General features: G+C 31.9%; 1 protein-coding gene across 3 annotated transcripts; it reads left to right on the top strand.

Moving 5' to 3' along the window:
- The first annotated feature begins 9,898 nt into the window (after window positions 1-9,898).
- Window positions 9,899-14,851, top strand: LOC106346494. 3 transcript variants are annotated; one of them, XM_013785844.3, is made up of 13 exons: window positions 9,899-10,084; window positions 10,558-10,662; window positions 10,905-11,032; window positions 11,108-11,258; window positions 11,338-11,447; window positions 11,566-11,649; window positions 11,748-11,796; window positions 11,900-11,991; window positions 12,122-12,248; window positions 12,558-12,634; window positions 12,710-14,076; window positions 14,159-14,269; window positions 14,350-14,851. In XM_013785844.3, the coding sequence occupies exons 2-13, from the start codon at window positions 10,570-10,572 to the stop codon at window positions 14,688-14,690; spliced, it is 2,730 nt and encodes a 909-aa protein (XP_013641298.1). In that variant the 5' UTR covers window positions 9,899-10,084; window positions 10,558-10,569; the 3' UTR covers window positions 14,691-14,851. The 3 variants fall into 3 exon arrangements, with proteins under 3 accessions (XP_013641298.1, XP_013641299.2, XP_048606704.1); XM_013785845.3 differs by having other exon boundaries at window positions 9,918-10,179; XM_048750747.1 differs by lacking the exon at window positions 9,899-10,084 and adding an exon at window positions 10,258-10,329.
- The last annotated feature ends 381 nt before the right edge of the window (window positions 14,852-15,232 follow it).

Raw genomic sequence — 15,232 nt, 5'->3', positions numbered from 1 at the left:
TGGACGAGATTTGAGCCGCCTCAGATCGACGGTTGCTGTTCGGTTTTGACTTCGTCAACGGTCTTCCTCCCGACGTCCTTTACAGTTCTATCTCTCTCTGCCCATAGTTGTTTTTCTAATATTTTTTTTTTAAGGCTGTAAAGTTTTTATTTTTATGTATTTCTTCAATGTTTATTTCAATATAAATTAGGTGGCTTTTAAGAGCATGTGCAACGTGGGTGTTCACTAATTTGTCAATTTCATATATCTGAGTAGATTTTTTATACCATAAATATGTTGTTATATATTATTCGTGTTTTTTTTTACGTCGAACAGTCATTCTATTATTCAAACTTGAGGTGGTCTAGATAACCAGACCGGAATAGAACAACCAATGAAAAGTAAATTCATATGAACGGTCCTATCAATCTTAGCTAAAAATTTCGAAAACTGATTGCGCATTCATAGCACATGGGTGATTTTGAAGTCTGGAAAACAAATCTACAACATTTCTATCTTTTCCAATTCTATCCCGAAGCTTAGCCACTTCCTAGGTTCCTTTACCCCATATACTAACATATACTATTGTTTATGTTATATTTTAATCTTACTTCTTTTCGAGATTATCAAAAACTTCTTTTTTTTGACAAAATCGAACATTAATATCACGTGTGGTTTATGAAAACCAATCATTTTACTAACATATCTTCATTACGTGTTTTAATTCACTACTAGTTTCTTTTCTTTCTTTTTTTTGTTCAAAAATTCACTACCAGTTTTTTTTGAAGCTTTTTCTAAGAACTTTTTTTTTATTTCACTTTTTCCAGTATGTTAGGCAGCATGATAATGGAGAAATCATATACCGCAGACAGATTCTACTTACATTTTTTGTAACTAAACTTTTATTTTTTCTTGGTCATAAGCCAATAACTAACTTATAACCAAAAGGAAAAAGGAAAAAATGTAACAAATAATTGATGAAAATCTCAAGTTTACGCAAACCACTACAAGAAAACATAATCTTAACGATGGCGGTTTTCCTCGTTATTTCGTCGTAAAAGAAGCTTTAGGACGAATTAGCGAGGAAACGCGTTTGCTCGTTACACGTCTGTCGTAACACATATTTCCTCGCTAATTCGTCGTAACTTAGCGAGGAATATATTTCGTCGTAAAGACGAAGTAGGGCGATTCGTCGTAAAGACCACGTCAATATTCCACGTCAATATTCCACGTAAGGACGTCGCTATAATTCCTCGTAAATACCTCGAAAATAGTTCCTCGTAATCTACACGTAAATACCTTGAAAGAGTTTCCTCGCAAAATACACGTAACAACCACAAAATGATTTCCTCGTAAAATGGTCGTAAACTTTTCCTCGTTATTTCCTCGTAAATGGTTCCTCGTAAAATACTCGTTAAATGTTTCTCGTCATTTCCTCGTAAGGTTTCCACGTAAAGAGGTCGTACATTGGCTATGAATTTACTTCGTTTTTATTATTTTACAGAATTTAAAAATATAATTAAAAAATAATTAAAATTATTTAATTTAATAATAAATTAAAATTCAAAATAAAAATAAATCAATATGAAAATATTTTATATATAAATAAGTTTTGAATTTATATAATACAACAACCAAAAAAAAAAACTAAGGGTCGTTCATCGCCCTGTAGAATTCATCACTCCTCCTCGTAACATCCGCCTCGTTATGTACGTCGGATGACTCGCCTTGAATGGGATGTTGTTGTCGCATGTTCCTCAACATGGACTCTCATTCCGGATTTGTGGCCGCAATAACGTCCAAGAAGCCCTCGACTCCACCCATACGAGATTTTGTCGCGGTCAACTAGTTACGCAGTTGAGCGGACTCTCTACGCAGCTCCGTGACTTCATCATCCCGTCGCTGACCATAAGACGATGTCGCTCTCGGAACATCGTTGACAGAACCAATACCCAACGTCCGTCCCTTTTTTTTAGGGACAACCTTAAAAACAAAAAATAAATATTGTAAGTAAAAATTTAAAGTTAAATTAAATGAATAATTAAAAATTAATTTTTTTGAAAATTTACCTCCTCGTAAATCTTATCCACTTCAAGTGTGGATAAGGTGACGGGTAATCCGTCGGTAGACTGCTGGGTCAGCTGAGTCTGGCGGTCTTCAACCCAAGCAACTACGTCGTTGTAGATTTGCTCGGACAGCTTGCCATCTACAAATACGCCCGCCTTGTTCTTGTGGGTCCTCTCGTAAAGTTCCATAAGAGACGGGAGATGTCCCGTCTCTTTGGCCTAAAAAACAGTTAAGAAAGTTAGAATAAATTAATATATGTATTAAAAAAATTATTTAATAAAATATTTAATTACCATTTCCAAACGGACACCGGCGTGGGGTTTTTGGCCCGTAGTGTGAAGCATCGGCCCGTTCCCGTGCTCATCGACCGTGTTACGGGAGTTAGAGCAAGCCTGGGCGATTCTAATGGAATCAGGAAGACGCCAATAACGGATGAGGCCATCCCACACATCCGTGGTGAGCTCAGCGGGTTTGCCACGCTCATACCCCTTCACGATCCAGTCACCCTTCCAGTTGGAGACCGTGTCCAACAAGCGAACTTTCGCTTTCGCGTTAAACTTCTTCCTCACCCTCTCAGTGATCCCCAAGGCCCAATTATATTTTTGCTGTTGGAAAAAATAAATTAACAATTAGTTTTTTAGAAAGTATATATATAAATCATGAAAAAATTAAAATATATATAATTAATAGAAACTTACAGCGTAAATTTTGAACCACGTCTTTCTGACGTAGTGAGGCGTCTTACTCCAGTTTGGATGTGCCATGGAGAAGTAACCCTTGATCGTGTCGGTTACGTACGATCCAAGACATCCGTCAACCCCCCACCTGGAAAATACAAATTTAAAATATAAATTATTTTTTAATGTTATAAAAGAAATTTAAACGAATTAAAAAAAAAATTAATGCAACATACCACAACGTTCCGTCCGGGGAGGGTATTTTATTCGTTAATTTTGATTCTATTCGTTATTCATTTATGGATATCCGTAAATTTTTGAAGCAAACAAATATTAAAAACCATCTTTATATATTATCGGAGAAGTAATTGTTAAAAAAAAAATATTTTCTTATGTGTCGCATTCACGTTAATTCTTACAATGGTTATTTAAAAATATAATCTTAATAAATTAAAATATTACATATAATTATTATAATTATAATTTTATTTTATAATTTTTGTCAACTATATTTTAATTTTAATTTTCTTTTTCTATTTTCCCAAATAAGATATATAATAAAAACAAATATTAAAATAAAAACAAAAAAATATTTACAAAAGGAAAACATATTATAGGAAAATATATTTTATAAACATATGAGTCATATGATATGAGCATGAAAATGTACTATATATATATAATGTAATTTCATAAAAAGGAAAGTTTACAAAAAGCAAGTTTGATATTAAAAAGGAAATAATAATCTCTTTAAAATATACTCTTAAACAACATAAGATATGTTATAAAAGTAAGAAAATATTTTCTTTATATCAAATCTATTTTATCATATGATTAAAAAGTAACTTAAATTACTATATATTTTAAAAGTAAGAAAATATTTTCTTTATATCAAATCTATTTTATCATATGATTAAAATATATTTGTTAAGTATATAAAAGATATTTGGCAGATCTTAATTGGCCAAATGACTTGCGATTTAGTATCTATTTATAATAATAAAGTAGAAGAGAAAGACTCCACAATGCGCCACATCACCCTTCATATCCCTTTTCTCGACACATGTCGAGCAAGAGAGACAACTTCTTATTCTTTCTGAATCTGTTCGTTTAGTGCAAAGCATTGATGGACTCTAGTTATTTTTGGGTCCTTCTTACTTTCATAACTGTGGTACGCTTTGGCAGGGTTAGATCAATTTTGTCTTCCCCTTCCTCTTCGGCCCAATAACCCTATCGTTTGCCATGGTCTCCGATTAGATTTTCTGTAATGTTTTCTCTTTTTCTTGAACACATGCTTTAATTCAGTCATTAAACTCCACCTCACCTCTCCTCTCACTCCGCCTCATTTATTCAGGTTTACGAACGATTTCTGTAACATATACAAGCTCGACCTATAAATAAGTCTTATGGAATCGATGAAGACCTACACCGTACATATATCTTACAGCCTAACCATCTCACGCATCACCATTATCGGTTTTAATCATTCCAAAAAGTGTTCCCCTGCCGTTTTCAATGTTTGTTTGCTCTTATGGTGCATCTAAATCTGAACATAACAGATTATTATTAAATTAAAAAAAACAGTTTCACGTTCAAATTTGTTTATCTTTGAGAATTGACTTAAGAGATTAACCTTACGCTCCATTATACCAATGGTAAAAATTCCCTTATAATAGGAAAAATAAACCTATTATACGAATGTCACCATTGGAACATCGCCTCATCTCTAAAAACAGTTTCAAGGAGATATATCCCAAAAACTCGCAGCCAACAAAAAGACAACAACAAAGATAGCTATTGTAAGAAGCAGTTGAATCTAAATCAATTGATTATGTACATTCTCTAAGAGCACAACAAAGTCAGAGACTCAGAGTTTCTACATGAAACAAGAATAATATAACACCAAAACTGGATTTAAGTTTACCTTATCGGCTTAGTGTTGCATATCATTGTCAATACACTCTTTCAGCTACAACCAAAACATAATAATAATAAAATGTTAAGCCTCCAAATAAAAACATAAAGATTTTAAAATTTAGGCAATGATATATTGATGAGTAGAACATTATCTTTTACAACACAGTTATCTTTACAATACAACTATTTATCACTAATCCTCAAGTAAACAATCTCATTACCTGCCACAACGATTTAAATAAACAAGATTAAAGCATAAGTTGCATGGTTAAAGAGTCTCCGATTTAAAAAAAAAAGATTTTACTAAATACATATTCAACAAATTATAATAAATTTGATTTATTAATGTATACTAAATATTTTACATAAGTAATTTTTAAATATTACAGAAGTCATTTTTAACTACAATAATAAACTTACCTTTTTATAAATTGAAAATCTAATATAAACTGAAACAAACATATATTATAAAACATCATTTGTTGTTACATAATATGTACTAATTATTATTTATGACATTGTTGAAATTATTTGTCTATTATTTTAAAAATTAAATTTTATAATTTTATCACATTATATTTGATTTTCAATGATTTGGCTTGGAGTTGGTGTATTAATTTATTATTGTCAAAAATTATTACTTTATTTTTTTTTCAACTATATGAAATTAGTTATTGAAAAATCTGATACTCTTAGGAAAAAGTAGCTATTCTTACTTTATATTTTTCCAACTATATGAAATTGAAATAGAAATCAAACAAAAATATATAAATCATTTTATTTTCCTTAATTTTTTATTTAATAATTTTGTGTTCTCTAACAAAAATATTGTTAGTGGTCAACTCAAACCAACAAAATAAAATTTACAATATGCGAGGGCTAATAAATAAGAAGCCGAGAATTTCTACAAACAACATGCAAGGGATAATAAACAAGGCAGTGAAGAACATGATTAGTTCACTCCATTACAAGCCAAATTATAAGCTGGAGGGGTTATTAAGAAGATGGTTTGAAGTAACAACTTATGAGTAGTTTTTACATCTACAGAAGAGCTTTTCAGTTCTTAAAAGAGTTTGATTCGTATATAACATTCTTTTGATAGTTCAATAAATTTGATATTTCATCAAAAAATAATTACCATATGATCTTAGAATAAAAACAGATTATATTTATTATTTTCAATATAAAATAAAGTTTCAATGATTTATAATATTTAAATATAAATAGTTTTAATGTAAACTCACCCGTCCGTAGGGCGGGCCAACCCCTAGTATAAAATATATTTTGAGAGAGTTACATATTTAGACACATTTTTTCTTTCTTCATACTCAATTAGACACTTTATGTTTGTAGGATACAATTGCTGGTTTCGATGCAATATTGAAACCATAATACCCTTCTGCCAATACCCTTCTGAGGAAACAAGATTGGATGCCGTAAGGGAAAGCATAAAGGTAGTTTATTAGTTGTTTTATTAGTTTAGTTGACATATTAATTGGTTATGTATTTCCCCAATATATTTTATTGGTCACTATTGCAAATTATAATGTATAAAATTTTATATTTATGCGTAAACAAATTATTATTTTTTCTCTTGTACATTTTGATGTCCATAATGTATATATTTCTTGTTAAATTTATAATATATATGTATATATATATACGGATGGTGCAGTCGTGGATGGGAGATATGTAAACGTGTGGAGAGGTTTCGTGGACGAATTTTCGTGGACGAGGTTTTTAATCTTACAGATTTTGTAGACGAGATTTCGTGGACGAAGTCTTGTGGATGGTTTTAGTGGGTTATAAGTTCATCATTTTCAAAAAAAGATGATCAAGCTTTCTTTCATATATAGTAAATTTATCATCAAAAGGACAATAACTAATTTCAAATTGACCAAAAAATTGTAACTTAAGTTTTTTTAACGGAGTTCCATGGATGAGATTGTGTGAATGAGGTTTGTGAACGAAGTTTCATCAACAAAGTTTCCAAACGTATCAACCTCTGTATCTACTACCACCTTCGTATCCATAACCACCACAACCTCCACTCCGGTATCCACAGCCACCTCCACTATACCACCACCAACTCCACCTTTCAAAGAACCACATCCACCACCATTGTATCCACGAGTGTCTTGTATCTACCCTCACGTTTTCCATCTCCGTAACCACCTCCTCCATTACCGCCACAGCCTCCACTGGATCTATCTTCTTCATCATCAAAGAGATTGAAGTGACTAACAACTCAGAAATCTTAGGAACTACTTGCTGCGGCGGCTTCTACGGTGGTAGAAGCAGCAGCAATGGCATCCTCCATGTTCTCACAAAACTTGATTGAACTGGTTTTTTTTTTTTTTTGCGTGCTTGATTCTTCAGCATATGTTAAACCTGATTAGATAATCTGGAAACAAGAAAAAAAGGGAAATTTACGACGACACAAGTAACCACTAACACTTTGAATTAATATGGACAAAGATTTCGCAATGGAATATGAATTGGGAAATGAAAAAATTAAAGTTCTGGAAAAAGATAAACAATTAGTTCGCAACGAGATAAATATGCTTTAGATTGATAAGAAAAAGAAAAAACAATTAATGAAACAAATTGTTTTCTTACGTAGAAAGAGATCAACTTGGTTAAAGGGTATGGTCGTAAAAGCATCTTCAGAAAGTGCTCTTCAAGCACTATGGCCTTAGAGTGTAATTGCAAAGTGAAATTGTATCTTCAAAAAGTGCTCTTCAAGCACTATGGCCTTAGAGTGTAATTGCAAAGTGAAATTGTATCTTTGACCGTAATTTTCTCATATATTTTTTTAAGTAATTTAGGGATATTGAAAGTCAAAATGGATCAGCAAGATTTTATGGTAAGGATACGATAGGGCTGATATTCTTTTAATAAAACTAGATCTCGACCCGCGCAACCGCGCAGGTTTTTTTCATTTATTTTTATATAAATATTTTGTTTTCATTTCTAAATTTTTATATATTATAATATATATGTGTCAATCAATTTTTAAAACATAATAAGTTTACGGTATATTTTTCATTGAATAGATTGTTTCAAACTTTCACATGTATTTGTATATATATATATATTTTTTCGGATTATTATTTCATTATTAAAATCGTAACTATATATATAAAGATTAGTAAAATATTGTTTTATTGTCATATTCAAAAATATTGTAACATTTCACAAATTTAGAAAGTTTTTAAAAAATTAAACTTTTCGCTTCATAGATTTATATTATCCAGTAAATAATTAAAAATTTAGTTTTTATTTAATTTTTAAATTAACTATATAGTTTAAAATTTATTTTCATTGGTTTAAGGTAGTAAAGATTAATCATTGTTAGATAATATAATTTTTTGTTATTTAAAAAAAAATCTTTATAATTTTAAAAGCTAACATCGACAAATATTTAAATAATTAACATATGAAAATATAGTATTACAACATTAAATTATATCTATTTAATTTATACTCTATATAAATCCAATGAATAATCGATTGTTTAAATCTAATTATTGATAGCCCAATAAAAATTTCTGGTAAATATTTCTGGTAGGCCCAAAATTTAAATGATAAGATTATAGATTAAATGTAACATTATTTTCTAAGAATAGATCGATTAGGTCTATTTTTTTAAAAAAATCACACATGAATCAAGGTTGTGACTTCTGTTTTAATATATAACTAGATTTTGATCCACACAACCTGCGTGTATATACTTTCATGTTTATATATAGATATTTGTTTTACACAATTTTTTTCTGTCAACCATTTTACACAATTAATATACATTTTGAATGTTACTCACATATTTAAATATTTGTATAATTATTTCAAATACAATAATTTTATAGTTTTTATGTTAAAAATTCAAATCATCACATATATATGTTGCTTTTTATTATATATTTGTCCTATTAAATTTGCGTTTGATTATTAAACTAATTTTTTATGCATAAAATAACATATTTTAAAATTATTTTATATATAATTTATTTTGATCGTAACTCGTGATTCAAAGCGTTAGATTTTCTTTAGCAATTTATTCATTTTATATAATAATTTACTATATATAAAAATGTTTAGAGAAGTTAACTTTTTATTCATGTATTATATAGTTTACTAATGTTAACCCGTTCTACCAACATATTATTTTTTTAGCATAAATATTTTATATTTATTAAAAAATATATATTAACTTTTAAATTTAAATAATTTTATCATATTTACTTCAATATAATGGTTTTATTTTAAAATAATAGATATTATTATAAAATAGATAAAATAGGATATAATTTTATTCTTTTCATTTTATAAAATATAGCTGAATATATATTAATATATAATAACATTTCATTACTAATTACGAAATTAGTGAAAATATTTATATTCAATTTTTGACAATTAGATCTTGTTATAATCTTTTTGAACAGATTTGTTAGAATTTATATATATAAATTAAAAAATATCAAAAGAAATTATGATTAAAGTATTTAAAAAATTATATATTATTAGCATTAAGGATATACATTTAATTAAAAATTAAATGATGGTCTAAATAAAAATATCACACATAAAAGAAGTCATGACTTTTATTTTAATAGAATAGATATATATATATATATATATTTAAAATATTAAAATAGAAATAAATATTTATTTCTAAAAAAATCTTTTAAAAATATTAGTAAAGTATATTTTGAAATTAATCAATTTCATTTTTTTTATTATGATTGAATATAATTAAAAAAAAAAAAATTTAATTTTTGTTTATAAATCAAAACAAAATTCAGTTTTAATTTCTAATTATATTTTATGATAATTTAAATTAAAGCTAACTTATTTTCAAAAGTAAATTTAAAAAGATTCTAAAAAGATTTTTAAGAGATTTCGTTAGAACATTTTAAATATATCCATTTGTATTTCAAAAAAAAAGATGGGCCCTTAAAAATACAAAGATATTAAAAGATATAATAATGAACTTATATAAAATTTGATATTTTTTAGGAATGGTTCAAACTAAAAAATTACGCATGAAATAAAACATTAATATAAATTTCTCTAATTTTAATGTTTGCGCAAAACAAAATTGACTCAATATAATCGGGTCAACAAACTTTAATTTTCTTTTCTCCGCAAAATTATTCGGTTAACATCAACCACACACACACACACAAAAAACTTAAACCGGAGTGATCGAACGGGGTAGTGATAGAATCGTAATAAAAGGAGAATATAAGGGTACAGTAAAGCTTTTGTAGCATTATTATTCAACCAAGACAGCGACGCGGCGGATCTGTGACAGAAGAGATATTCAAAAGCCTGCGGCCAAAATCACAGCCATCCATCCGTTTCTCTCTCTCGCAAGTCGCAATCTCCAGTTCCAACTTCTCCCAATCCCCAAATCCCGATCGATCTTTCCTTCACTCGTATGTTCGATTTCTCATTTCCGGATCTCAAGAACCCTAATTCTGTCTCTTTTCGGGATCGTTTGGGTTTTACTGATTCAGAATTTGAAAAATCTGTACGCACTAGATTTTTCTGTAAATATTGAATCGTCGATTGTCTTTCCGTTTACGATTCGATTGTTGAACCGTCGCATCGCATGCACTGATTTAATTACGGAGAGCCCTTTCAACATTTGGGTTTTCTGATTCTCGATATCGATCTGAAAGTTCGTTCCTTTAGAGAAATATCATAATCATTAACCAGTAAACAGAAATATTAGGGCTTCTTGGTCGGGAAGTTGAATTGCCACTGTTTAGCTTAGCCATATAGAGAGCAGTTAATTATCCTAACTCAAATCGAACGTAGTTTCAATAGCCTGTTTATTACTCTTGTCTGTTGCTATAGATCTCACTCGTCCTTACATATCGCATTTGCTTTCTTTTGTCTTATTCAGGAGTATCAGACCATGAGTGACTACGGTGAGAAGACTTGCCCTTTGTGTGCAGAGGAGATGGATCTCACCGACCAGCAATTGAATCCTTGCAAATGTGGCTATCAGGTCTACCCATCCTCTCTCTTTTACATGTCCATGCATGCATTGTTGTGTACAACTGATTGTGATAGCAATTTTTTTATTCCTTTACTTTGAATCTTGTGTCTTGGTGTATATCTAAGAAGCATATAATATTGTAGATGATGGTTATGTTAAAAACCATGTTTTGTGTTAGCTATTGTTACAGATCATTTTCTTTTGTTCTGCGGATTTTTATGATCTTGTATGTATTTACACCAATCTTTCAGATTTGTGTTTGGTGTTGGCATCACATAATGGACATGGCCGAGAAAGATCAATCTGAAGGGCGTTGTCCTGCTTGCCGCACTCCCTATGACAAGGAAAAAATTGTCGGGATGACTGTTGATCCCGAGAGGTTGAGATATACACCTGATATGTTGTCTTTTTGGCGGTTTTGCTGATTTTTTTATATATATATTCCTGTTCTCAGACTGAACTCTGAAGGGAACATGGATCGCAAAAAGACACACAAGTCAAAATTGAAACCTTCTGAAGGGAGAAAGCAACTAGCCAATGTCCGAGTGGTTCAGAGAAATCTTGTTTACATTGTCGGGTTGCCCATTGAACTAGCAGATGAAGATGTACCTGATCTTTTTCTCTCAATACTTTTTTATTATATCACACTCATCTGCTTACTAATGGGGGTTTTTCTTTTCCCAGATCCTCCAGCGTAAAGACTATTTTGGTCAGTATGGAAAGGTTCTTAAGGTTTCCATGTCCAGGACAGCATCCGGTCTCATCCAACAGTTCCCTAACAACACATGCAGTGTGTAAGTTTTATTTTTACTAGTGTTATCAACTACGTTTCTGTTTGAACATGACTTGATTTCCTTAAATGTTTGTTTTCCATTATTGTTTCTTTCTGATTGTAAACGGGTATGACTCCAGATATATCACTTATGCTAAAGAGGAAGAGGCTGTCAGATGCATTCAGTCTGTTCATGGGTTTATCTTGGATGGTAAAGGACTGAAGTAAGTCATGCCGAACGTCCTGTTGTTCGAGACTCGTTGTGCACAAATGTAAATTATCTTTATTGAGCTCATGATCGTTTTTTCTTCCTATACTGCAGGGGATGTTTTGGGACAACCAAGTATTGTCATGCGTGGTTAAGAAATGTGGTATGTCCGATAGGCACTCTTGTTCTACTCTATGGATCTTAATTTTTTTTCTTTCATTGCAATTTATATTATTTGATTATGGATTGTTTGTTTTTATTTCCAGGCATGCAACAATCCTGAGTGCCTCTATTTGCATGAGGTTGGTTCCCAAGAGGATAGTTTTACAAAAGATGAGATCATACCTGCCCATACAAGGTAATTTTTATCCATAGATATTTGAAGGTTTTCTCTTGTACACACATTTACTATCCCTAGCGTATATATTGACGGGAGTTTTCATATCTTGGACGATTAATTAAGGCTTTTAGTAATTTTGAATGAGCAGAGTTCAGCAAATCACTGGAGCAACAAATACTCTGCAAAACCGTTCAGGGAGCTTGCTACCTCCACCATTGGATGCTTATTGCAGTGACAGTTCTACTGCAAAACCAATTGCAAAAGTTCCTTCTACTGTAAGCTCTATAAAATTTCTACACTACCTTGATGCATAAGGTGCTATCTGGCTTGCTTCCTTTGTTTCAGAGAAAATTTAAGATATTCAGTTTTGATCTCCTATGACCAGTCATATATGGTTAAATGCATCTTAATATTGATCACTGCAAACTTGAGTAGAATATGCAGCATTATGTAAAAACTTAACCCCTGCTATACGAATTGTGGAAATGTGTTTTCTGTGTGATTTATTGTTCTCCTTGGGTTTCTGTATTACAACAATGCTGTCTGAGATTGATTCTTCATATTCAGTACAATCTGTTGTGCAGACTGTCACTGCAGCATCTAGTTCTCCACCTAGTGGGAGCTCTGTTAGATCTACTGCCCTTCCTGCTGCAGCATCATGGTAAGTCTGTGTCACAAGCAGTTGTATTGGTGAAGTTTTTAATGGTTCATTTATAAAATCGAAAATGTCTTGCAGGGGGACTCGTATAACAAATCAGCAATCTTTGGCAATTTCAGCTGCGTCAAATGGATCTTTGGACAAGCATAGATCTACATCGGAAAATGGAACTTTGGCTATGCCTACTGCAAAGGCAGCTCATTCGCATGTATCCACTAGTAACACTCTTCAGAAACCACCTCACAAGGAAGAAAGTCGAACATTGGCTCAGAAAAGCAAACCGGGTATGTTGAAGCCTTCGCAGAATAATATTCTAGTTGATCCTGGGTCCAAGAGAACTGTATCACCTAATAGAGATCCGAGTAGTAATCAAGTATCCTGTATAGTAGAATCTTCCTACGATAGCAGAGTCGTCGAGGAGCCTTCAGCTGTTGAGAATTCTTTTGATAGTACAAATGAAATCTCTGAAGATGTACCTAATGTTAGTAACTTGGCGGCTGAGGTTGCATGGATGGGGATAACTACAAATGCTAAAGATGAAGACCCTGGTGTTCCAGTGGCTTCCGGTGCTTATTGTGATCAAGGTTCTATTAGAAAACCTGGTAACAATGTACCAGATCTTGAGCAGTGCAGAAACAATCCTCCTACAAACACTGGTGCAGAAGCTGACGTATCACAGAATAGGATTCCTGGTTCAAGTGGAGAGTGGGATTGGAGATCAGATTTGCAATCCCAGTTGCAAGTCAACTCAGCGTTGGAAGTGGATGGTCTATCATCGATCAATAGTAGTAGGCGTGATGTACAGGCTGTTAGCCACTCCACTTATAGGTGTACTTCATCAAGTTCCATCCTGGATTCAGTTCATACTGCTTATCGTCCTTTCCAGACCAGGGAAACCTCTGGTGGATTTTATTCACATACAGGGTCCTCCTTTGAAATAGGTAGCGATAGAGTGCATCATCCAAATGAATTTTCTGAGACTTCCAGATCCGGTTCCAGTATGCAGCATTCTCTATTTGCTAATACTGAAGGCAGGAACAACATTCAGAGTGCAGAGAATGATATAATTTCAAACATTTTGGACTTTGACCCCTGGGATGAATCCTTGACTATGCCACCCAATTTTGCAAAGTTACTTGGCCAGAGTGATCATAGGGGCAGTTCTCTGGAACAGTCTAACCTTCTAAAGCAGCGTAATGACCAGTCCAGATTCTCTTTTGCTCGGCATGAAGAATCAAATAATCAAGCATATGACAATAATAATAATAATAATACCTACAGCATATATGGGCAGTTGTCAAGAGGTCAGCCTATCCAGGAGTTTGGAGTGAATCGGGATATCTATCATGATAAGTTCAGGAGTCAAAATGGTTTTGCTTCTAATCATTCTGGTGGATATGAACAGTTTACTGCTAGTCCTGGATTCTCTTCTTACAAAAGTCCTGGTTAGTAAATATCATATCGCTACTTCTTCAAGATTGTTTATTCATCTGCATTTTTAAACTTGTCACCGTTGTCGTCTTGCAGCTGTGAGGTCCCAAGTTTCTGCTCCTCCTGGATTTCCTGCTCCCAGCAAATTACCTCCTCCTGGTTTCCTTTCACATGAAAGAGCGAACATGTCATCTGATTTCGTTTCAGGTATCATATTACAGTCTTAACGATGAGTTAGTGTTAGCTTTGCGTAAGCTTGATACTAATCGCACATATTTTATTTGTAGGAACTCGTTTGCATGACTCGTCGTCCTCTGTGATAAGGAACGCGTATCATGTACCACCTCCAAGTAGCAATTTGAATACTGCAGGAGACATAGAGTTTATTGATCCAGCAATTTTAGCGGTTGGAAGAGGAAGAATCCAGAATGCGATGGAAAATGGAGCAGAGTTTGATATGAGATCAGGGTTCTATTCTCAGCTAAATTCCTTTGAGAAGGAGGCAAGACTTCATCAGTTGTTGGCGCAGAGGTCTCAGGCTGCACAACAACAACAACAAGTCAATGTTAACAACTTTACTCCTTCAGTCTCAGATCATTATTTTTTACTAAACAAACAATGGCCTTAGGTCTCTTGAAACAAATTGTACATTAAAAAAGGCCACATTTCTTTTTTTTTTTTGAACGACTAAGGGCCACATTTCTATATGAATTGTTTGACTTGATAGATTATTAGAATTTTTGTATGGTTACATTTTTGGTTTCAAATAAGAACTACAGATAAATGGCATTGGAGAATTTGTAAGAGATTGCATGTGTGTTTAAACTTAACCGAAGCCAAAAATACTAGTAATAAAAAGTGGCAATAGTTATATAGTTGAGTATGTAGACAATATCCTTTATTAAGAGTTGTTAGGGCATTGGTATTGGTGGGACTCACAAGCCCTTAGCATTTTTTTAGTAAAGTTATATGTTAAGGGACCTAAGCTAAGGACATTGAAAAATTTGGTAGATTATTAGTGGGACTTTGCTGGTCCCTTAGGTTATTATTTAATTAATTTATTATTTTAATAATGAATAACATATAAAAAGAAATTTTAAATAAAACATATAAAAGAAAAGTTTAACATTAAAATTGAAATCTTAAGAAAATTACAAAGTTGAAAAAAAA

The sequence above is a fragment of the Brassica napus genome, chromosome C3 (assembly GCF_020379485.1).
Source record: "Brassica napus cultivar Da-Ae chromosome C3, Da-Ae, whole genome shotgun sequence".
Taxonomy (NCBI): Eukaryota; Viridiplantae; Streptophyta; class Magnoliopsida; order Brassicales; family Brassicaceae; genus Brassica; species Brassica napus.
This window is presented reverse-complemented; position numbering and strand designations above follow the sequence as displayed.

Coding starts and splice junctions, on each gene's coding strand:
- LOC106346494 (XM_013785845.3), top strand. CDS start 10,087: ATGTTCGATTTCTCATTTCCGGATCTCAAGAACCCTAATTCTGTCTCT. Junction 10,180..10,557: donor ATTCAGAATTTGAAAAATCT/GTACGCACTAGA, acceptor TGTCTTATTCAG/GAGTATCAGACCATGAGTGA. Junction 11,650..11,747: donor TTGGATGGTAAAGGACTGAA/GTAAGTCATGCC, acceptor CCTATACTGCAG/GGGATGTTTTGGGACAACCA.